This window comes from Amphiura filiformis, chromosome 15 (genome assembly GCF_039555335.1).
Source record: "Amphiura filiformis chromosome 15, Afil_fr2py, whole genome shotgun sequence".
NCBI lineage: Eukaryota > Metazoa > Echinodermata > Ophiuroidea > Amphilepidida > Amphiuridae > Amphiura > Amphiura filiformis.
In genome coordinates, this window is record NC_092642.1 from 8,263,306 (window position 1) to 8,288,621 (window position 25,316).

Here is a 25,316-nt window from a genome sequence, read left to right on the forward strand (position 1 = left end):
AGGAATCTCTTTATACTTAGAGAGTGTTGCTTAGCAGCATGTCGGCATTATATGCTCATTTAAAAGTGACGCTACTTAACAGATAGTGATGCTTACTCTACTGTGAAATACTTAATTTTTAAAAAGAGATTTTTATTAAATTTGAAAAGTGTGTGCTATAATCAAAGACCGAACTAAAAAGACTAGTTTGTGTCTGACGTCAAGGCAAAGGTGCAGCGTGATTGGTTGCTGACCTGCACAGTACGACATTTTTGATCTAGTTGACAGGACGTCATACGCAAACAAGTCTTTTTAAATTTGGTCTTGAATTATATAGAATAACCAAAAATGTGAATGTGAGTTGTTTTTGTGAAATCCATACACCCCCTATGGAAGACATGACCTTAATCTTCCACATGGTGAATTTCAAATGTGGTTACCTGAATGAGTGATTCCATTTGAAATACACACCCCTGTGTGGGAGATTAAGGTCATGTCTTCCATAGGGGGTGATATGGATTTCAATTGGAATGGCCCATCAATTCTAATTCTGAGTGAAATGGTCCCTGGTAATTAACATACTGTAAAACACTTTAATTTCGCGGCAACTTTCACAAATAGCCAATAAGCCACATTTTTGCGGCAATTTAATTTTTCTAATCAAAAAAAAAAAAATTTAGAAGCTTAAAATGCACTGTATTCCCTGTCAAAGTTTCCGAATTCATAACCTCAATTTTCTCTTGTTTTTGGGTAGAATTTTCATCTTACCTGACCCAACAGAATGTTGCAATTAATTTAGAAACGAAATATGTCTGTTTTAAACTTAAATGCAAACTATGAAGAAAATTATTTTTTTTTTTTTTTTTTGACCAACACGTTTTACAATGGAGGCTGCCATTTTGGATATATCCCACCATGCCTTTGTACATCCTGGAAACATATTTTTGTTTGAAAACTTTAGTTTTTCATCCTACAACACTAAACGATAATATTTTTATCATTTCTAAGGTGTGACAAAAATATTTAAAAACATTCAGAAGTTATTTTGACACAAATGATGCGAGGGAAAGGAAACTTATGCCAAAAACGTCAGAGTCACTATTTTCAAAGCACTGAATGTATCAACACAAGCAAATCAATCCTCCAGCAAGTTTTATGTGGAAATTTATATGATCCTTCATTGTCATGATAAACAAAGTTAGTGTTAATGATGTTACAAGGTAAATGACTAACAAATAATAATTTATGCCATAACATTACGATATTATGGTTAAAAATAGTAATATTCAAGATTTAATTGGTTAAGTTAGGGTTGCCAAAGTCGGCACCAGTTACAAGTGTATTTTCACAAATGTAATTTCGCGTGAATTTAATTTCGCGAATTGGAGGTGCTCGCAAAATTAACTTGTTTTACAGTATCTTATTTTGTTATTCATTACTTTGTGTTTGACCTTACATTTTTGTTTAATTTTCAGGCAATAGATGATGTAAGTAAAGGGCGTATCCAACCCAAGGATAGTCTATATGAACTGAAGATGCATCAAGAGAAAGGAAATAAGCTACAGGTATGATGCTTAGAGTTACCTAGTACTTGAGGTATATGGGGAGGGAGGCCAAGCAATAGATGAAGTAAGTATCCAACCCAAGGATAGTCTATATGAACTGAAGATGCATCAAGAGAAAGGAAATAAGCTACAGGTATGATGCTTAGAGTTACCTAGTACTTGAGGTTATGGGTATAGGCAGGGAGGGCCAGGCAATAGATGAAGTAAGTATCCAACCCAAGGATAGTCTATATGAACTGAAGATGCATCAAGAGAAAGGAAATAAGCTACAGGTATGATGCTTAGAGTTACCTAGTACTTGAGGTATATGGGGAGGGAGGGCCAAGCAATAGATGAAGTAAGTATCCAACCCAAGGATAGTCTATATGAACTGAAGATGCATCAAGAGAAAGGAAATAAGCTACAGGTATGATGCTTAGAGTTACCTAGTACTTGAGGTTATGGGTATAGGCAGGAGGGCCAGGCAATAGATGAAGTAAGTATCCAACCCAAGGATAGTCTATATGAACTGAAGATGCATCAAGAGAAAGGAAATAAGCTACAGGTATGATGCTTAGAGTTACCTAGTACTTGAGGTATATGGGGAGGGAGGGCCAAGCAATAGATGAAGTAAGTATCCAACCCAAGGATAGTCTATATGAACTGAAGATGCATCAAGAGAAAGGAAATAAGCTACAGGTATGGTGCTTAGAGTTACCTAGTACTTGAGGTATATGGGGAGGGAGGGCCAGGCAATAGATGATGTAAGTATCCAACCCAAGGATAGTCTATATGAACTGAAGATGCATCAGGACAAAAGAAATAAGCTACAGGTATGATAGTCACGTATAGGTTAGTAGTACATGTAGGATCGCAATCCCACAAGTTATTGACCAGGATAATCTAAATCAACACTCTCAGCACTTGCGCTATCATGGAAGCAAACATACTAAAGTACTATTAGTCCAAGATTCTAGATCATATTTCTTCCACTCTAACATCAATCATTAAGGAGAAATAGGCTGCCCGCAGCCAAAGATCTAGCCCACAGACCAATTGTGGTTGGCTCTTGATTGAGTAGCTCTGAAATGTACATTCTTAGTCAGTGGGAGTGGTCTAGTTCGTAGACACATAATCTGATTGGACAATCGCATGATTTCGGGTGCCGTCTATCAGGCTGTAGACGTCCCAACGTCATCATGAGTGTTGATAACGCGTAACACGCTTGTAGAGGTTCGTGTATGTATCGCGTTGTATGCGTAGACTAGTGCGGAATAAGCGCACACGCTAGCAGTACGCGCAACAGAATACGAGAAGTTGTAAACAAGATTTCGTTCATTTTATAATAAGGGTCTTTATGACGGCAACTTAGATTTTGCTTTAAAAAATAGTTTACAGTTATTAAAAAAATATTTAACTGACTAAGAATGAGAATAAGTAATCATTTAAGAAGGTGTATTTGGTCCTCAAATACAGATCTTTAAAATATGTATGGTCCTCTGTGGCCCACAAGCAAATATAATTGAGAACCCTTGCATTACTAGAACTATTAGAGTGATTGTAATGGTTTGTACTACATGCAAAATATACATGTAGGAGTCTCACTGTCCTGGGTGGAAACATTATTTTGTTCATGAAGTGATTTTGCTACAAGTAAGGTGTTCAATATTTCTTAGTTTTGACTTTTATTGAAAAGTATAGTTCATCAATGGAAATAAAACTCCCCTCCAGTAGGACTACTTCATCAATAACCAGTCCAGAACTGAAGTTCATCCCTTGTGCGAATACTGACCATTAAGTCTCGCCAGTTGGTTATTTTTAGATCAACCTCTCGTACGGTTTGGTCAGTCACACCGTGACAACATTAATACATAGGTTGACCTGGTAAGAGCAGTATTACACGTGTAACATTTACTAAAAGCCACAGGCCACAGATATTGATCTTGGCTTGTACTATCACTCTGCAGCCTGTGTACACATTACAACGATGCAACACATATATAATTGCCAAAGCAACACTGAAACTTTTTTATGGTTGTCTCGTTTACGATTCGTTATAGGGTAGGTATTAGTACTTCCATTACATGTGCTGTTTCCATGACAACCTGGCTATTAGAGAAATATAAAGGAGGATAGTGGGTTTGTAGAGAAATTGCATTAGGAATGGTCTCTGTTTATGCTTCACTATGCTGTACATTATACAGATGTATTTACATTTCAAGAGACCTGTATATTGTTCCCTACGCTACTTGTGGCTCAAGTAGGAACATGATTCGGGTTTAACGTGCCGTCGGCATAGTGACACAATAGTTTATTCTTGGGAGATATGCTAGGTAGCAGGTGCCAGGAATGGTTAAGATAATTCTAAAGGATGAGCCGTGCTCGAATATGCATGACGTTTCACATTCATGACTAGTGTATGAGACAGGTTGTAATAACAGGCTTTGCTGTTGGCTTTGTTGGTGATAATGAATGATCAAGAAACACTTAATCTAAACATGACACATTTGTAAAAAGGTTGTTAATGAACAAGAAACATTTATTAAAGAAAGAAACAGTCATAAAAGGTTGTTATAAATAATCAAGAAACACTTCATCAAAGGAAGAAACATTCATAAAAATGAGGTTATTAATAATCAAGAAACACTTCATTGAAGAAAGAAACATTCATAAAAAGAGGTTATTAATTATCAAGAAACACTTCATCAAAGTAAGAAACATTCATAAAAGGAGGTTGTTATCAAAAGAAACATCCATACAGTCTACTTTTCATTATGCTCTGTGAGAAGGATACATCATACATGAAGGTTATTACTAACTGGAGTCACCATGTTTTGCATGTTTTACCGTGTCCAGACTGGAAGTAACATTGAATATCATGGTAACTTGAGAATAACCTTCACACTTAACTGGCATTAGGAGAAAGGTTATGAAGTTACAGTAAATATCTGTGGGCAAAATAACAGTGAATTTCATGGTAACTCACACTTACCTGGTACATGTATTAGGAATAAGGTTATGAAGTTACAGTAAATATCTGTGGGCTAAATAAACGCTGCTAACCCAATGAACACACACACATTGTCAAAGTTGCAATTATTATTATTATTATTAGGAGGCTAATTTGTTTTGCTGAGGTTATATAACCTGCTACTATGGTTTCTGGGGTGTGATTTCCCCTCTTGCCTACAGTTGCTGTGAATTGTCTGTAGATTATCAGATGGGGCTTGCTCTAAAGAGGGTGTGCCTTCAATGGGCGAGAAAGTAGACCCATATTAAGTATGCAAATTGTAGAAATTATGACCCATTTATATTGGAAACTCCAAAAATATAGAATCCATTAATTGTTGTAGTTGTCTACTGAAACTCACACATTGTCATAGTGGTACTAGAGAAAACTGATCAATTTATATAGTGGAAATTGACTAAAGGCAGAAGTTGACAACAACAAAAAACCTATCCACATAATAGCATCATAAAAACCCAACCCATTGTTATAAGAGGGAGATTATCAAGTAGTTAATCAAGGCTAGTTAGTGATAACCAAGTTTTAGCTGGTAAAATGGAATTGTGACATGGCTGTGTGTCCGATTTGAAGATAACATTTAAAAAAAGCATCTAAACGTTAGGTTTAAACCATCATATGCAATGAATTATAGACCATATTTCCTGGCTCGCAGTGTGCGGAGGAGTAGATCTATATAATGTAGCTGAACTAAAGGTAAAGGATGATATAAGCTGTGTCACAAGAAACAAGATACTTTTCTCATTACCATTTAGAATGGCAAGGGATGAATTGTCTTATTTCTGTCTGCTTGTACTTTGTGGTCAGTTCAAAGCAGTCAAACCTGGGCTCAAAGGGCCATTCCAGATGAAATCAAGACACTCCCTATAGAAGATACAACCTTAATATTCCACACAGGGAGTGTGAATTTGTAATGGGATTACCTGAATAGGCGACTCCATTTGAAATTTACACCCCCTGTGTAGGAGATTAAGGTCATATCTTCCATAGGGAGGGATTCTTTCCCATATATGTAAGAAATACATAAATCATGGAAATTGTTTTATCTTGGGATGAAATTTAGGAAAGAATGGGGTGTAGATGTTAAATGAAGTCACCTATTCAGGTAACCCCATTTGAAATTCATACCCCCTGTGTGGGAGATTAAGGTGATGTCTTCCATAGGGGTGTATGATTTCAACTGGAATAGCCCAGTGATAGAAGTGGTTCTTGGCTTTATACTTAAAGGATATACAGTCATTTAATTTTGACACCTTGAAAGTAAAATAAACTTATCATTTAATTGATTGAATATGTAAGTTGTGATTACAAAAACTTGACCCTGCTAAGTGAATTAAGACTTGAAGCTGTTTTAAGTAAATAGAGCACCCTTGAATAAATAGCATATGTGCCGTTTATTAACTGAACTGCGTTTGGATCACACACAGGCAATTTTTATTTTGGATATTTGTTTATTTGGATATTGTTCACTTTATTTTGTTCTTGAACTTTAGAAACTTTTGTTGTGAAAAGTTTATTTAAGGATGTCGAAATTGACAATAATTTTAAATATACTGTATACTTCAAGTTCAGTAGTGACGTCAATGCCTTTTAGCGGTTGTGCCACACGCGTGCCCACAAACGCTCTTGAACTTGTACGCTCTGCTTGATTAACTTATCACACACGGTTCACTTCTGCGGCCAGTGAAAAGCGCACATACGTCACTACCACAGAATTAGAGGAGAACCTGGACTCCTTATATCGCCATGTACAATCACTACTGAACTTGAGGTGAACCAAATTATAGATGGTATATATTTGAGGCTAATTAAGTTTATATATTTGAATCATTTCACAACTCAGATTTCCATCTCTAAATGTGTAAAACACCCAGTTTAATTTTCTTCTGTTTGTCTCTTTGTTTATTGCAGTACTTAAAGGTAGTACGGGGTCTAGACGGTTACGGTGAGCTGACATTCCCACATTGTCCATGCGATGCTAGAAAGAATGGACATGTTATTCCTACATTAACATTTCAACAGTTCAAATTGCAAGCATGTACAGACGATGGCACATTAGAGGTAAGAGTCAATCCTAATTTAGGGATTCAATCATGTTTCACCATTGTTCATCACCGATTAACAACGATGCATCCACGTCGTCTGAGTAGTTTACTCCGCGAGGGCAGCTTTAGCTGCCTGAGCGAAGTAAATATTGATTATTTCAAGTTTAATCAACAAAGTGGTTATAAAACACTCGAAAAGAGCAATTCAGCTAGCACTTCAACGATTCAAAAACCCTGTGAAAATTAACAAAGGAAATCAACATCACAAAAATGCTTCACCAATTTTTAACAAAACAGGGCAACTTCTTGTGACACACCTCATGTGAAAAATTACACAGCCATCTCAAATCCTTCATCTTCATCCTTATGGACCTAACCAACTGTCTGGGAGTGTGGTTTACTCACGGATCTGCCTTTGTTGCCAACATGTAGCGAATGTCTGTCCCACTTGTAGGTAATGTCTTTGTCTACACATAAATGGTGTCTTTGTCTTTGCACTGTTTTGTATTTTGTTATTACCTTTCAGGGTGGCCAAAGTCTTCTCGAGCTTTGCTCTTTTTTTGGTCATCCTACCATTATGTATAATATATATTTTCTTTGCGTTGATATGGTAAATAAATAAACTGAAACTGAAACTAATTGCAACTTACATGTACAGGGTGTATCAAAATGATTGGTACCGAAGACTTCTTAATTTTTGCCGATTTTTTAAACTATTTTTTTGTGCCAGTTTGGGGTTAATTGTTTAAATATTTGTAATTATAGTAGTTTTATCTTCTCTAAGAATTTTAGATCATAAAGATAGCACATTCTATTAAGAAGTTACATGATTCTAAAAAAAAGTGGGTGTTTTTACACTTTTCATCATCACGCTGGATCAGTAGCGCACCATTTTCAAAGCTCTATTTTACTGCAAATACCTTGTGAGGATGATATGTTGAAAATCATGGAAATGTTTAATATTTTCCCTGCCTATTTCTTCATTCATAATATATATTAATGTAATAATCAATATTTATTGCTTGAGAGTAATATTATTGACTTGAATAATTTAGTTGGGGCGAAAGAAGTTTGTGTATCAACACCATCATGGGCGGTAATTTATTGTATTTTTGAGATTACTAAGTAGATGGTGTGGCAGAATGGCTATAGACTGTAGACAATGTAGGTTAGTTTAGACCTGGTAAAAGTTATTGGAATGGTTCCACACTTCAGTGTGCATTCATAGTTAAGAATCACTGGTCGACACGAAGATATGGAGAAGTGCAGAGAAGATTTAGGAGACAGTTTCTAAGAGCAAGACGTATCCAATGCATACATGCTATAACTTGCAATGCTTCAAAATATGATATGGATAGTTACAGAATGGACCCATCCCAGTTGTAAGTTCTTTCAAGATAGGGCTTCACCTCACACTGCCAGAGTCGTATGGCAGGGACTTCAGGAACTATCTTTCTAAAAGCATGTGTAAAGCAATTTTATGTTATGTATACTGAGGTGAGATATTGAAGAGTATGTATGCAATAAATGGTTCAAGCAGTGAACCTATTCATCTTGTGTCAAACCATAATTACGTCGATCTTCGTTTAAATGACAATAGCTCCCAGATGCATCAACCTATCAACTTCAGATTAATAGATCAATAAGTTAACATATGCCCCGTTCTATTTATAGTACAAAAACTATATTAATTAGCAATTTTTTATTTTTTATATATTTTTGAAAATGTCACATAGCCCGGTACCAATCATTTTGATACACCCTGTATGTTCAATCCAGCTGGCAAATTTTGAAATTATTCAAATTGAAATTATTCAATTTTGAATTATTCAAATTATTCAAGTTTAAATTATTGAAATTTATCAAAATCGGTTGGATTTTTCACAATTTGTTGTCCTCCTCCGGTTCTTCTTTTTATGGATGAAAATGGTTGGATATGAAATGATCTGAAACTATTGAATTTGATTGTTCTCCAAAAACTTCCTTAAGGGGAGTGTGATTTATAAAAGGAATATCCCAATTATTCAGGTGAGGCCAATTGTGGCACGTCTGGCAATCAGAATGTCATTGTATTTCTATCCATCAAACATCACAAGCTAGATTGGATGCAACTTATTGGGAGCAGTATGCCGTAAAATTGTAACAAAGCAATTTTCTTAGTTCTACAACTCTCAAATCACTGGGGGCAATGAAATGCTACTGTAGTTTGCATAACGGAGTGATAAAGGATTAATTCATTTGAACAAAGATTAATTTGTTTGAACAAAAAAGTATTAGAAATGTGAAATGTTATGAAGAATAAACTTGACGGAATTGAATACAGCCATGCATATCAGTTTTCTTACTAAATAAGAAAGTGTGAACCGTATTTGTTCCATTAGCTACCCATGCTCCTATAAGTGGCCCTCCCAGTGACTTTTCATGTTGCAAAACTAAAAGTTATTAAGCACCTATGCAATTAATTCTATTAAGCCTTCCATGCTTCTGTGTAAAGTTTATGATCTTCATTTACTTCCACATGAATAAAAGCCAAAACACTATACTAAAAGTCTGTAAAATTGCTCTATTTTGGTGATTTCATTCATGAGAGGATCTTTATTGTATAATTTATGAATTTATACTTTAAAATCTGAATTCTGCGGTTATTTTGACCTCTTTCCTTGTGAGTGTATGTCTGTGGTCGGTGCCATTTCCTCAAGAAAAATTGTTCGCCAATAGGTGCACTCTAACAGAAAGCTATCTTAGGGCAGATTGTCTAATGCATGTTTAAAGATGGTAAAATAAGTAAAAAAATGTGAAAATTAAGGACCCAGAAACATTACTTGGCACCCTGGGTTATTAATGGAACAAATATGGTAAGTTTTTATAGCCAGTGTTAGGAATATGTGAAAATCAAAGGGCTTGGATCATCAATTTTTACGGACCCAAGTTAAAATTTTTAATAAATAGAACATAATGTGCTGTTACCTACAGGATAGTCTTGGAAATAACTTTTTAGGGGAATTTTGATCCCTTCTTAAACTCAACAGACCTTCAATAATTTGCACAAGCTTTTCTAAGCCCAAACTCTCACCTTATTTTTAACACCATGCTATCAATTTTGTTTCTCTTTTAGGGACAAGTGCCCACATTCTCATGGGAAGAAATCAGACAATATGAGACAGACGAGGAAGGCATGGCATTCTTATTTGAGTATGCCAAGGAAGGCAAGAAACCAAGATGGGTGAAAATATACACAAAGTTTGTAAGTATTAGGAACAGTGTACAATTACAATTGAAGTGACTTCCAATTATGAATTTACCAGCGTAAAGAACTTGGGAAGCTTATTATTTAAATTAGGAAATGTTCAGAGTTTTAAATCTAATAAAGCTAGACTTTGGGTATGATCTGAATTTGTTCTGTATTTTGATGAAGGTTCCTGATCATCCTGGGATGAGATAGATAGTCAGAAAAAGGCTTCAGTTGGGCTTCCTCATCTAATGTGTGTATTCTACTAGGCAATCACAAAGAACGTAGCTTTTTTACTATGGGAAAAGTGACTGCTGATATATCCATCAGACATCGCTAGCATGTCTAAACATCAAATCACAACCAGTCAAACTCAGCAGTGAAATTGCTGTTCAGGACTAAGCGCTACCTAGCAATTTACCATTGTTTTACCATTAGGGGGGGGGGGCCACAACTTTCGACCATGACCTGAAGATGTACAAAGCTAGCAAGCAAACTCTTGAATATTCAATGTTTCTTTCCAACATTATCTGACTTAAGTTTAATCCCCAATTCTGTCTTCTTTCCCCACAGTTTGAATACATGCATGAATGCTTTCAGAGAATCGAGAAGGAAATTGAGTGGACCAAGAGAAATGCCAATCATAATGATAACCAACAAGCTCAAGAAGATGAAGAAGAAGAAGATGAAGATGAGGAGGAAGAAGAAAGAGCAGAAGCCGTAGCAGCGCAGAGGGAGAAGGTAAACAGTTGCTTGCAAACTGACTTTGAAAAAAACAACAGAGAGAATCAATAATGTAACAAAAAATAGTAATTCTTGTTTAGCTGGATTTATTCTTTGAGGTGGCTATAGTTTTACATCTAAATTGTGGTGCTTCTTCCGGCAAAGTGGTCTAGTGGTAAACGGTTGACCTGTGACATCACAGGAGAGTTGCAGAGGAACTTTTTTGATGATTGCATCGTAAGTCATGGAAAAGGTTGTGGTGTAGTCCTATCCTTGATTAAGAGATGAGATGTGATATCATAGCCATCTCAAGAAGCGACAAGAAGTGATTTCTTACTATCTCTACATAGTTTGAATCATATGTCAGGCTAGTTATTGAGAGTTAATTGAAAAGCACAATTGCACTGTTTCCTTGCTGGGATATCAACATAGTCAGTATTTAAATAACTCTAGATATTGGAATATTATGAGATTTTTATTATTTTTTGCATTCTTTTCATATTTCAGGAGGCAGCCAGCCAAAGAGCCAAATCAAAGGGCAAAGTATTTAACACACTTGATGATGATGACCTGTGACCCTAACCAGCATGACTTTTGACACCTTGAACCGTTCCGGTGCTTGATATACAACTCCAGTGATCCCAGCGGAATCTCAGAAGATGAAAACATGTCTAAGACAACCAACTGGGCCTGATATCACAAAGATCTAAAACATGCTGAAAGGGCCCCAAACATATCGGGTCATTCTGTGAAAGCAACAAAGTTGCGCACAGAATGGCTGCTGTATGATTAATTTTTTAATCACTATGCTGAAGAAATTTGTCAAATTATTGTGTGGGCCTGTAGTTCACATTGTTGTATTATGAATCATATCAAGAAACACTACATATGAGAGATGACACTGAGGCAGGTGACTCTAAATACAAAAAGCAACTATCACTGGAGTCGGCTATAGTTGCTGTGGTTGTATCATACCATTTGCTTGATTCTCAAGAGATTTTTGATGAAATCCAGTTATGCCAGCAGTCAAAGGATATATCTTCATCTTCATATGCAGCTACAGAGTTAAAATGGGCTATTCCAGTTGAAATTCATACACCTTCTTTGGAAGACATGACCTTAATCTCCCACACAGGGAGTGTGAATTTCAAATGGGGTTACTTGAATTGGTGACTCCATTTGAAATCTACACCCACTGCATGGGAGATTAAGATGATGTCTTCCACAGGGGTTGTATGGATATCAAATAGAATAGCCCAATTTCTGATGATGTGGGGTGCAGACAGTGACAGGATTTGAGTTGAATGGCACACAAGTGAGTGAAATATGAATTGCTAGCAGGTAAACTCAGGAGTGATATATTTCCAGCAGTAACTGATCGGGAGACAATTACTGGTAGCATTTTCACCATTGCTACTGGCATCTGATATAACCCAGCCAGTTGTCTCACATTTCCTGCACTTGCTGGATTAATCAATACAGCCTGCCAGCACAAGCTTACTATGGGTTTGGGCTGTATGATAAAGAATCAGAAAAAGTTTGTGACATTCCTCCATCTACATGCAAAGGTGTTCCAAGCATAACAGCAGTGGAACAGCTGAAAGTTTTTTCAATGTTTGTTGGTTTGGAATTGGACATAACATGGCCCATATACATGTATCATGTATACCATCAAGGCCAGAAATGTGAATGTAATGTTTGCACTATGTGGAATCTTCTTGAAGGTGGCACAATTAAGATGTCAGTTGAATACAAGAATGTTTTAAGTGCGTAGTAATAACAAAACACTATGTCGGTTTTTTTTTGCATTTTACTGTGAAAGCGATACTATTCTCAATGCCAGTTACGTGTATAACACAAATATATTGGCCAAATTATTGATCAGCTCAACATGAAAATGGAAGTGATCAAGCAAATGGCTCAATCTATTACTTCTTGTCCACAGTATGGGCAAGTTATGGGTGTAAAACCATCAGTTGAATGTAAGAAGGTCAAAGTGCTTTGTGATTATTATGCATGTACCTTCTTGCATTGAACAATAGGCAAAATATTAAATTCTCATTCATGAGAGGACGTACCTCCTGCGTACTGTTGTGTGAGCATACTTTTGGTGGAATAACGGGATCTCATGACCGAACCTTGACCTTGCCTAGCGACGACCGTTTTCGAAGTGTGATTGGTTAATTCTCAAAAGCTCTGCTTGCTCCGTAAGTATGTGGTCTTTGTGTAGTACGCTCGACGCAAATATCTATGCGTATCCAAGTTGGCTCTCATGATAGAGAATTAGATCTTTTGCCTATAACAATTAATATCATTTGTTTATTATCTTATCAGTTTTTTATCTCGTTAATCTGTATAAAGAGCAGAATTCTGCACTTTCAAGAAAAAAAGCAGTATCTTCAGTCATGTTACAAAACTGATACTGCCTTCTTACTTTGGGCTATTCTATTTGAAATCCCTGTGGATATTAAAGATAAGTCTTTCACAGAAGGTCAGAAGGAGTATGTTTTTCAAATGGAATTTGCTTGGGTTAATTATTTGTAAACCCATGCAATGTACTCCCCCTGTATGTGGCTTTATCTTGATCTTCCACAACTGGAGTATTTCAAATTCAAGTTACTACTACTTTAGCAATCTTTCACAGAGAGAGTATGGATTTCAAATGGAATCACCCTTTGGACGACAAAGCTCAAATCATCCATAATATCAACCACTGTTCATGCTGTGGTTATCATTATTTTTCTTGTATAAATGTATTTCATTTATGTGAATATGTTTCATTTATATAAATATATATTGCGGCTATAACTAAGAGTGCATCAATATACTTCACCTTTTATCATTATGTTTCCTCATTATGTTTTCATAGTGCCATTGATTCAATATGGTGATCATTAATACAAAATATTATCTGCAACAGATGTGAATCATTTCAGATAAAAAGTACGCTTACTGGCAACTATTAGCAACAGGTGTGAGGTAGTACTGATATGTGGGTTTCAAAGAAGTAAAGGCACATTCTGTGAGGTTGGCCAACTGAAATTCCTACAGTGTTATTTACCTATTGATGTGGTACATGAAAACCCAAAGTGAAATTTGCAACAACATGTTTGTTTATACAAAAAAATCCCATTTTATGAAAATTATGTGATCCGATAATTTGCATCACCTCATACATGCTACTCAAACCTGTACAGTATGATGGTTGCTTGGTGTGAGGCCATTTTGTGTGAATATTGTGTTGTTGCACACTTTTGTCTGATGCTAGAAAAAAATAGAATTTTACATAAGTCTAGAATTCTATATAAGCTGTAATCCAAATAAAAGGTGTAATGACAAATATGATCCCAGCAGGGGTTCTTCATGTAATGAATGACGATGTAAGAACAAGGAATAATATCACAACAAATTCAATCAAGTATTTTGAACGGAACCAAACCAAAGTGAAACAAATGTGTCCTACTGTTGACTTCATTATTTCGTACATAGAATAGTCATTTTGTAGATATGTTACCTCCAGAAATGGGGCCATAACAAATCAATTCCGGAAAAAAGAAAGGAAACCTTTTTTCTTTGGGGGAAATTGTCAAAGTATTTCAGCTTAAAAAAGCCAAACTATTTTTAAGGGGATGAAACTTCTTTAATCCTTGAATTCAAGGGAAAAAATAGCAGGCTCTATTTGCTCACTGGTTACCCACTCCCATGCTGAGCCTCTTCTATAACATGACTGGCAGCAACTGTGCTTTAACTTTTGGTTGGTCACAAATAGCTCCCGGTTCAGACAAAATTGTGAAAAAGTAGAGCTCATTTCAGGTGTACTTCAGTTCAAACCCTGCTATTCTTTCCCTTGCCTGCATTAGCCTGTTCCCCCGAACCATGGTGCCTGCAAGTTATTGACCACCTGTCTGAGAGCCAGGCCGATTTTCAGAAAACGGGCTATTCAAGTAGAAATCCATACACCCCTATGAAAAACATTACCTTAATCTTCCACACAGAGAATGTGAATTTCAAATGGGTTTACCAGAATGGGTGATTCCATTTGCAATCTACACCCCCTGTGTGAGAGATTAAGGGGTGCGTGGATTTCAACTGAAATAGTCCAATGCACCTGTTACCCAATTACATCTCTGATTACGGGTTCATGCTAAAATTATTGTAAAGATAAAATATATGAAATTTTCTTGCCAAAATCCACAAAATCATTGTCTGTCAAAATGGACCTAAAATTATAGCATCTAAGAAGTGAGGATTAAAACAACAAAAGTGGGAAATGGTGCTTTTATTTGCTTGATTTGCTTATTTGCTTTATTTGCTTGATGACAATATCTTGAAATATTTAACTAACACCCACAATGGAGGAGAATCAATGACGTAACTAACATCCATAGAAATAGATGGAGGAGAATGCAAATTTGCTGTCATCTCTATTATTCAGGCATGGGGGGAATAGAGTTTGGTGTTGTGTAATGCTCGGAATGCATTGACTAATCGCATGACATTTGCCAACCAGATATAATTTGAAGCACTGGATGGTGCAATGCACTGAAATTACTTTTATTAGTCTGTGCGTATTGTTGGCCATGACTTGACCATCTCTAAATTGTCCTCCATGGCTGATACAATGATGTTGTATAGAGCAGTATTACCGTAAAACCTCGTCTACAAGCATATAGGGTGCTTTCGATGAAAGATAAATTAATCCATATGCTATCCATCGACAAAATTATAATATTATGGAGTTTGAGCAAATTAATTACAGATACAAACATATACAAACAAGTATTATTGTAAGACCAATCTATTGTATTGGAATATTTACGGCTGTCTCGTTTTAATTTAGCTTTCATCAAAAACACTATATGCTTGTAGACAATGTTTTACGGTATACATGTAGGAGTCAGGATTCTCTCTCATCTATTTCTGTACCAACACCTACCTTGTGTCACTTCTAGTTTGATAGTGTTGTGCAAACTAGCTTGTAACACATGCAGCGTTCTCAGAATCACAGCATAATACAGTAAAGGCAGCATAATTGGAATGCTGACATACCAATACTTATTTTGACATCACCGCCAAATTCACAAGTGACACAAGGTATAGGCATGTCTGTACTCAACTAATGCATTTTCAATGCCAATTTGTAATATATGTGTCACTAAGACGAATACCTTGGAACTCTGAGGATTATGAAGTGTGATTTTTGTTGTGTGAGCTTTTTATTTGCTTTAGGATATGCTTCAAAATATGTACTTTATACAGTAAGATTAAGTATTTCTTGGCCAAAACACTAGTGGCTCCGCGATAATCACATGCGAATATAGTGCGGTACAGAAGAAAGCATACACGCTACATGAACGCAACACACATGTTCCAGTTTGGCCAAGAAATACTTAATTTTACTGTAATTTATATGTACAACGGCATCCTGGTAGAACAGGCGGTAAAACTGGGTTCTGCCAGGGCATCGGTGGTTGGGTTTTGAAGCATCCCTTAGCGGTTGTAATTATTTTGTGATTCTGTTGTGAACAGTTTGAAGTTTATTTTAAATTTGTGATTCTGAAAAAAAAAGTGCAAAAAAAGATTTCCTGCTAATGCTGCTTTCAGTAAGGAAGTTGGAAAGGAAGATACAGAGTACAGGGATTTCAAAGGCCAAAGTTATTGTAAATAACATTTTTTTTTTTTTTCAAATCAATTTGGTCTCATATGTTTTACATCATTGCGGCAATCAAGTCCTATAAATAAATATAACTAGTTTTGTTTCATAAATTCACAGCTGACCCCTCCCTCCTGTCTATAATGAAACCAAAACTGGGTAAAAATGTTTTTAAGAGCATAGGAGAAACATAATCAACATTTTTAACTCACTCCATCCCTAATGAAGCTATTGTCATTCATAGAACTTAGTTGATCTTTTGGAGTGTTTCCTAATTCATCAAAAGTTTGATTTTTTAGTCTTTCTCCACTAGTATAAGCTAAAGAAAAATACAATCTTGCTAAATTAGTAAGAAAATAAGCATTAGAAAAGTAGGTGCGTACCAGTAGCCCCATATTTTTACTTCAATCCCAGTGATATTGTTTAGCCATTATGTCTTTATATATTTTCTAGGGTTAAGGATAAGGGTCAGTCATTAGGGTCAAAGGTCATATTTGCATTATTATGTGGTATGGGGTAAGTTGTATATCTTATTACAGCAAAAATAACTCAGAAATGATGTGTATGAACAAATATGGGCTAATCCATTCATTAATTCATTCTCCTGTGGATGAATTTTGAACATTAACCAACTCTTTGAAATTCACCCTCCCTGTGTGGAAGATTCAAGTGGAATCTTTCTCATCAGGTGTATGAAATTCAAATGGAGCTGCCTAATGCATGTATTTCATTTGAAATTCACACTCCCCCATTGGAAGATATTTCTAACATCTTCCACAGGGGTAGTGTGGATTGCAAATGGAATAGCCCAATGATGTAGAACTTACATGTTTTTTTCTACTTTATATTGAGCTATCACAGAAATTATTAGAGAGCTTGCGATTTCTAAATGTGCGTATCATACACTCATGCATCTTATTGAAAATCACTCTCATGTGACAGGATTTTGAATAGATGCATGGGCGTATGATATGTAAATTTGGAAATCGCAAGCTCTCTAATTACACCAAATTGGCATTATTTGATAAATGTGGCATGTGCGTTGAATTTTGGAGGTTAAAGGTCATAAAGTGACATATATGTGACATGATCAAGGGGAATGAGTCACATGTCGACCCTGGTCGAAAATGAGTTTTACACATGTTTCTAAAGAGGACATTTAGAGCTTTCAGAAACTGCCCTATGTTGATACGACTTTTCTTTGCGAAGTTACGTCACATGACCAATTGCTGAAAACACTATAAAACAAAAGAATTTTAACACTTTCTTTGCCAATATCTCAAAATCAATATTAGCGACATCCGACTCATTTACCTTAATCGTGTCACATATGAAGTTTTTAAAGTCATCACTTACCCTTAATTCGTGAACAATCTTGGTTATGACTCCGTTTGATAGAAAATCTCTTCTGTATTAATAGCAACACATGATTCTTTCCTGAATTCGTCCAGAAAAACACCCTCTTTAAAATTTGAAATACGGCTGTAAAACTCTCAAAATATTTTAGCTGGTAATCATGTAGTAATACATTGTAGATCCTATTGTAAGTAATATTAGAAATACATGAAATCTTTCTTTACACATGTATATACACACAAACATACAGAAATAATGTAAATATATTACTTTATATAGAAAATCCCATTATTTTGTTATTTTGTACAATGAAAGGTAATGGTATAATGCATGCCTAATGGTAATGGGTGTGGATGGACAGCCAGCAGCGTAAGTTCTGTATAAAACTTGCATAAATATTTGTCACTCTTACAAGAAGGCTTGTAACTTTTGATTTATTGGATTCAGAAATTGTCCTTATTGGGCTATTCCAATTGAAATCCATACACCCCTCTATGGGAGACATGACCTTGATCTCCCACACAGGGAGTGTTTATTTCAAATGGGGTTACTAAATGGGTGACTCCATTTAAAATTTGCACCCCCTGTGTGGTAGACTTCTCCGTAGTCCACTTGCCCATTTTGCATACTCTGGCTATTACATTATACATTTAAGCATAAAACTCTGATTTATATTAATTTGTGTGCAACTGATAGATTTTAACATATGTATCTGATCTTTTCAGTCACCGCACTCCCTCTGCTTGAATAGCTTGCCAAGGGGACTACTGACCTTGGATTGCGGTTAACATTTTTAACACGGGACTCTATGGAGAGTTAGGCCAATTTCTGGCCTAACTAAAATTGGCCATGATGTAATGCATCTTTAAATGGATCTGCCTTGTGATTGGTCGCCCATATCTTGCTATGGTTTAAATCTTCCGGGCCCGCGACATTACCATTAACTACACCGTACACAACTGTCTGTGGTCTTGCGGCGCTTTTGTGTTGACGCGAAAGTTAATCTCTCATCAAACATCTAGCGCGTCTTGTACTATACCATGCTTAGTACTTGTGGTTAATGGACTGATAAACAAGTATGCTTGACAGTGTATTTTTAGAGAGCAAAGTTCTGCTTAAAATCCATAGTCGGATTTTCGGGGTTCGTTATCAATAAACTGGTAGTTTCCAAAATCAGAATTGTTCAGTATTAAAGTGAGCCATTATAATTATGCAAGATAGTGTTGCATTCAATTACTTTTATTGTCACTAATCATCTGATATTTTTAACTCTTTATGACCATTTTACTATTGAATACTTTAATTTTAATAAACATCAGTATAATTTTGAGTTCAACAAAATGGGTTCATCATGACTAATAATAACATATTTTTAATAAAATTCGACTATGGCATAGTCTACCTGTGTGGAAGATTTAGGTCATGTCTTCCATTGGGGGTGTATGAATTTCAACTGGAAATGCCCATTGTCAGTTTTGCTGGCTTTTTAATGCATGTGATGTGTATTACCCACATACCACACACTTGTCTGTGATTGGTTGCTATGTGAAGATCTACTCATTGGCAAGTCAGCATTGCTCCGTCCATATCGATAACAATTTGACAATGTGTGTGTGCCCTGATGCTGATACAGAGAAAAATACTTTGTGTAAAGGAATCTTCAAAGCAAAGGGCTCTTCCAATTGAAATCCATATACCCTACACCCCTATGGAAGACATAATCTTAATTTCCCACAAGGGGTGCAGATTGTGTGTATTTCAAGTGGAAACACTCATTCAGGTAACCCCATTTGAAATGTACCTTCTCTGTGTGGGGGGTGTATAGATTTAAAATGAAATATTCCAAAGCATTATTACCTATCATGTCATGTGGAAGTAGAAGCTTGAATTCAAATTCATTGAGAATGAGGGTCCTATCTTTTGATGATTCTTCCAAGCATGAGAATGGCTTTTTTGAAAACTGCCTGAAAAGCGTGCAAATTCTGCCTTAAAACTAAAAGGCTCGAAACGGGCTGAAAAAAATGCATAAATTTGGACAACAAAACCACCTGGATTCAGCAAAAGCTTGAAAATTCTCCTGCCTGTTCTTCTAAAACTGATTTGTGAGAGCGTTGCTTTTTTAGAGTGCAGTAGTATTGTGATGCACCTGTTTAGGTGCAGTGTGATGCACCTGTTTAGGTGCAGTGTGATGCACCTGTTTAGGTGCAGTGTGATGCACCTGTTTAGGTGCAGTGCTGGCCACAGAAATCACACATTGATGCACATTGACTTTTTCAGATGCCCTCTCAAGAAGTAAAATACACAGCTTTAGTAATGAAATCAATAATTGAAAGTTATTCATTTCTGAACACCACAGATATTTATGCAAGGTAAAATATTAGCAAGTGTGTTGCAAGAACTGCTTGCTAAAAATATGTTTTGTGAACGTTGCAGTGTTGTTTATGAGACTGTTTTGTTGTGTAATTCTGTGTGGTAACACTATTGTACCCTTTGACCTTGTTACCTTTGACCTGTAAACCATATTGATCATTCTAATATCATTGCAGCTTTGTATTAAAATGTTCACTGAAAGTCATCTTTGTTGTTAAAACCAAAATTCTATTCCTTCTGTGACATTTTTCACTTGTTCTCTTGCTATAAAGTTTTCCGCTTTATTTAAGGCCAGTATAAAGCCCGATGTTTAGCGTACACATACTGGCAAATGCAGCATTAATTTTGCTGCAGGATTTTGTATAAAATTAAACTTGTTAAATCTATTCAACTGGACTCACGGTTTTGAGAGGCAACGGTTTCACACCTTATCCTAGGTGCATCTTCAGGCCGTCTGTTGGTCAACACCATCTCGCCACTGGTCAGTGACCAATTGCCGCGAGATGGTTGCGTCTTAAAACCGTGAGTCCAGTTGAATAGATTTAACAAGTTTAATTTTATATTTGATTATACCTGGATGAATGACAACCTTCACAAATGCAGGATTTTGTGTTACAGCAAAATGTGCTGTACATTTAGTGACAAAAACAAAGCCCAAACCTAACTAATCATTGTAGTGGAGAACCAAAAGTTGGAGCGGAAACTTTTGTCACAAGGGTAAAACGCAAAAATGCAAAAATGTTTGACTACGTACAAGCTCCTACCCGGATGCGGGGTAGGCCAGGAATAAGCCTCTTGTTCACACATTGCAAGGAATGATGCTTTAAATAGTGTTTAAATGTAATTGAATTCAGTTCACAAGAGTTTTGATGCATAATGATATGTTGTGATTTTTTATGTATAAAATCAGACCCATTTCTATCTGTACTATCACCCCATACTTTCCAGCTGTACATACATTTGCCTATAACCATTTCTTTTCTTGTTGCCTACTGGTATAGAAATGATAACTCCCATGCCAGTGCTTGCCCTGTAGTGTATGGGTTTCTTTTGAATTAGCAGTATTCTTAACAAATCAGAGCTTTATTGGTATGTAGCTGTGATAAGTTGGTTGAGGCCATTGAGGTAAAACCAAAGAGTGCAGGTGCTGCGATGTTTATGTGTTGCTCGTGGAGGGCAAAATAGTGTACATCTGGATTATATTGATATGCTTCTTTTCGTTCTGCGTCAAATTCATTGTGCCAATAATGTGTGCTTAGTGCTGTATGCGCAGACCTTTGTAATATTCAAAGATACACAGTTTCATTCGATTGTGGGCTGTGCCGATAAATACAGGAGGTACACTAGTCCATGCATGCAAACCAAGATGGTGGATTTACCGTTGTGTTATACACAGGGCAGTTTTCAGTTGGTACTCTTTGATTTAAACTCTTTGGTGGCATTATTCTTTCACCAGTACTATGTGAATGCAGTGTGTCCAGATTGGTTTAAATACATTCTGGGCTAAGCTGTTTATACAGATTTTTTACATGCTATAGTCGGCTGTTTTTCTGGGGAAAGTGAAACGTAATCAACCATGTACTTATGTGGTGCAGAGGTGACATCTTTTAAGAAACAATTGTTGATAATAATACTTTCAAAGGTTTTAAAAAGTATTGTAAACCGGTTGTGAAGGTGACTACTAAATATTAAAGTGGCATTTCATGATTTTAGCATCTTCCCCCATCTCCTAGGTATGATTCAATAGATATGCACAAAAATTCCAATTTTTATGGTTAAAAAATTTCAGTTGATTCAAACATTGTATATGCGAGATAGGTATAATCGCACTTATTACAGTGCCCCATAGGGAACTGTGTGGTATTGTTCGTCGACAAACAGAAAATAGGAATTGACGATGAGCTAGTCAAACAAATGAATCTGCCAGAAAGGTTGTGCACACAAACAATACAGTCTTTTAGAGTAAGTTGGCGGAATGCTTTTGAGTAAGTTGGCGGAATGAGGCTGTGGAGCTCCCTTAAGGGCTGGGGTATGAATTTGGACAGTATTTATTTTGGGACATTAGAGCACATCAGACATATCGAATTGCATTCTGAATACTGAAGAATGTCATTCTGATATCAAATAATTTTGATTTTTGAAATTCGCAATTTGATACACATTTTATGGCAAATCATTAAAATTGATATTTTTGATATTTAACAGTACTTGAAGTAAACTTTATAAATCTGATGATTTATACTTAAAGTGTATGTAGGTGGGATGAAGCCGACGATCAATTGAAAATTTTGACCTTTTAGTATTGAAGATATGGATTTTTTTTCCAAAACACCAAAAAATTAGGTCTTTTTGGGAAAAAATCCATATCTTCAATATGAAAGGTCAAAATTTTCAATTGACCGTCGGCTTTTCCTCCCTGCTACATACACTTTAAGAATATATCATTAGATTTATATAATTTATTTCGAGGAATGTTATATATCAAAAATTTGAAAAATATCAAATTTTTATAATTTGTCATAAAATTTGTATTATATTGTAATTTTAAAAATGAAAATTATTTGATATCAGAAAGACATGCTTCGTATTCAGAATGCAATTCGATAGGTCTGAGGTGCTCTCATGTCCCACAAAAAATACTGTTGAAACGCAATAAACGCTCATTTTGGATCCCTTAAGAGTGTCAACTGCCATAATACGGATTGAAAATTTACCATGTATGGCAACGTTGCAAAGACCCCTGATGTTAAATTCTATATAAAACCGGCAGAAGTACATCACTTTTTATTGATCTTAAAAAGTACATAAACATTGGGTGAATATCAGGAAATTTTAGTAAGTGTATTTGTATTGTTCTGTAGCTTAAACTTTTGGTTCAGTGATTAAACTGCTGCATGAAGATATAATTATTGTATACATGTATAATAATGAACTATGAAATGCTGTTTATGATATCTGTGTGGACACTGCAATCTGCATACTGACGAAAAGTAGTTTACTGTAAACCGTCCATACTATTACATAGAATACAGACTTAGTACAGACGGCGATGTTATCAATGTTTTACAGTGCAAACCCATTTTAGCCATGGTTCTTTTTCCTATTCACCGTAGAATTGATGATGTAACATGATTAAATACCACAGCAGTAGGTTAAAACAATTTTTTGTCGCCCAGCACTACAAGTAGGATGCACTCTTCACCTGTGTATCTCTGCAATCATGGATTGAATACAATACCACTCTTTTCAGGTGCGAGTGATCAGCATGATATGAATATTCTATAGAATTACGATCCAGGTCTATACCTGTTCTTTGACATCTATGGTTCAATGCAGAGGTACACCGTGAACATACTACTGGAGTGCAATACATGTGTATATTCAAAAATTGTTTTGACTTAATGCTATGTTATTTAATCATCGCTTCTACGGCAAATATACCTTGATGTATTGGGTATTATTAAATAGGCTTTATGTGCACTATGAACTATACACAATTCTGGAATTGATTGCAGATATCAAACCAGGCCCCCCTTCTCTTGTTTAATAGCTCCAACACTAACAAGCACTGCACAGGGGTGACTCTTCTTGAGGTAGTCTATGAGCACAATAAATAAGGATGTTACCTGCGTACGGCATTTTACGCAAGTTATATAGGGACGGTTTATAGTAATCCGGTATTTAGCAGTATGCAGAAGTCCCAATGATATAATTATTGTATACATGTATAATTGTTAACTATGAAATGCTGTTCATAATATGCACGCTGTTAAAATGGCTTCATATTCTGTAAATCATGTTATAAATAAAATATATTCTGTTTCATAGTAAAATCAATAATTGGTGTGATTTGGTGTTGTTTTTTTTTTTGGTTTGGAAATAGTGCTATAGTAGGACTAGTTATGGTCCCACCTGGCTTGTGCTCCTTCACTAATTAAACCGTCTGGTGACAAGCTCTTTTCTGATTTGCCTAATATAAGCCCAATTGGCATTGTAACTTACGGTTTTTGAGAGCAGTTTTGAGACACTTTGACCTCTGACATATCGGGAAATTGCTGTAATTATTATTCAATCATTTGTTATTTTAATAATGTTATCATTAACAAGCTTTTAAATAATTAATTTATGAAATAATCATGGTTTTTAAACAATTTTTTGTTCTAGTAAAACATGTTAAATAATATTTTGTACGCACAAAAAACAATTTTCCCGATCGGTCAGAGGGCAAAGTGTCCCAAAACTGGCCCATTGCAAATAACAATGCCGATTTGGCTTATTATGGTCGGTCACTGTTCTTCACCATGCTGATGCACATGCATGATATGCAGGCTCATAGCCCTTAGCGGGAGTGATGCACCTCAAAAACAATGGACAAGAAGAGTTGATGGCTTTGTTTGCCACACACCTGTTCAAGCCAGAAGTATGTCAGTATGTCCTTTGTGAATGGGGGCACAATGGGCCATTCATGAAGGAAACCATCAACGCTGTAGCCAGGGCGTTTCAAAACTACCCACTTGCGATTTTACGCTCATTTTGTGGTGGCAGGTCACATATTTGATTATAATTGCATGCTACATGAACAAGTATCCTTTAATCTGCCTTCACATTTTGACAATTTCATAAACCTGCTAATTCATTACAATTCATGGGAATAGTATGTCTGATTCTAATGGAGGTAAAATTGTTTATGATACGTCAAATAATTAAGCGGCCAACCAATTTTTTCGAGAGCAACTGGAATTAAAAATATATTTAAAAATATTTATCCGGCAGACCGACTTTCCTTGGAAAATATATATTACCAGCAACACATACATATTTTGTTCAGTCTTATCTTTTTATCAGGATATTCTCTGATCACAGATGACAAACTACACAGAAACAAACTTCTTTTGAGAAAATTGTCATTTCCACCTTGTTTATTGTTTAGTTATAAATTTCACATGATATATCTTCAAATAGATTGTATTATGAACATTTTCATATTATATACTTCAATTTTCAAAACACAACATACCACCATGTTTCTCTGGTGTGAATAGTAAAACAAAAACATTTACAACCCAGCATTTTTACCCGATTGATCTTATGAGGTTAGTATATCTATGAATATTCTCAATCATCCAGGTAGTTGAATAAAATAAATCTTTGCAACTGACGCTTCATCAGGCCTAGTGATGTGAATTGGCTTTGTGTTATTGACCTGTGACGTCATGGTGGTAGGTGTAAAGGTTACAGCCTACCTGACATTCAGGGTACAATTTCTACAACTTTGCATTTTTCCAAATTGATTCTCACAAACTCATCTGGTGAGAATCAAGTTAACTGTGTGAGGAATAGGCATAGATTTAGGGGAATCAACTTTGCTCTGAATTTTGATTCTCACAAACTA

At 35.8% G+C, this 25,316-nt stretch overlaps 1 protein-coding gene across 1 annotated transcript in view; it reads left to right on the forward strand.

Moving 5' to 3' along the window:
- Positions 1–14,087, forward strand: part of LOC140171199 (sorting nexin-27-like) — a 153,747-nt gene extending 139,660 nt beyond the window's left edge. The window contains 5 exon segments of the mRNA XM_072194412.1: positions 1,455–1,544; positions 6,460–6,609; positions 9,709–9,837; positions 10,396–10,563; positions 11,053–14,087. Coding sequence (XP_072050513.1) covers positions 1,455–1,544; positions 6,460–6,609; positions 9,709–9,837; positions 10,396–10,563; positions 11,053–11,121 — 606 coding nt within the window. The 3' untranslated portion in view covers positions 11,122–14,087.
- The last annotated feature ends 11,229 nt before the right edge of the window (positions 14,088–25,316 follow it).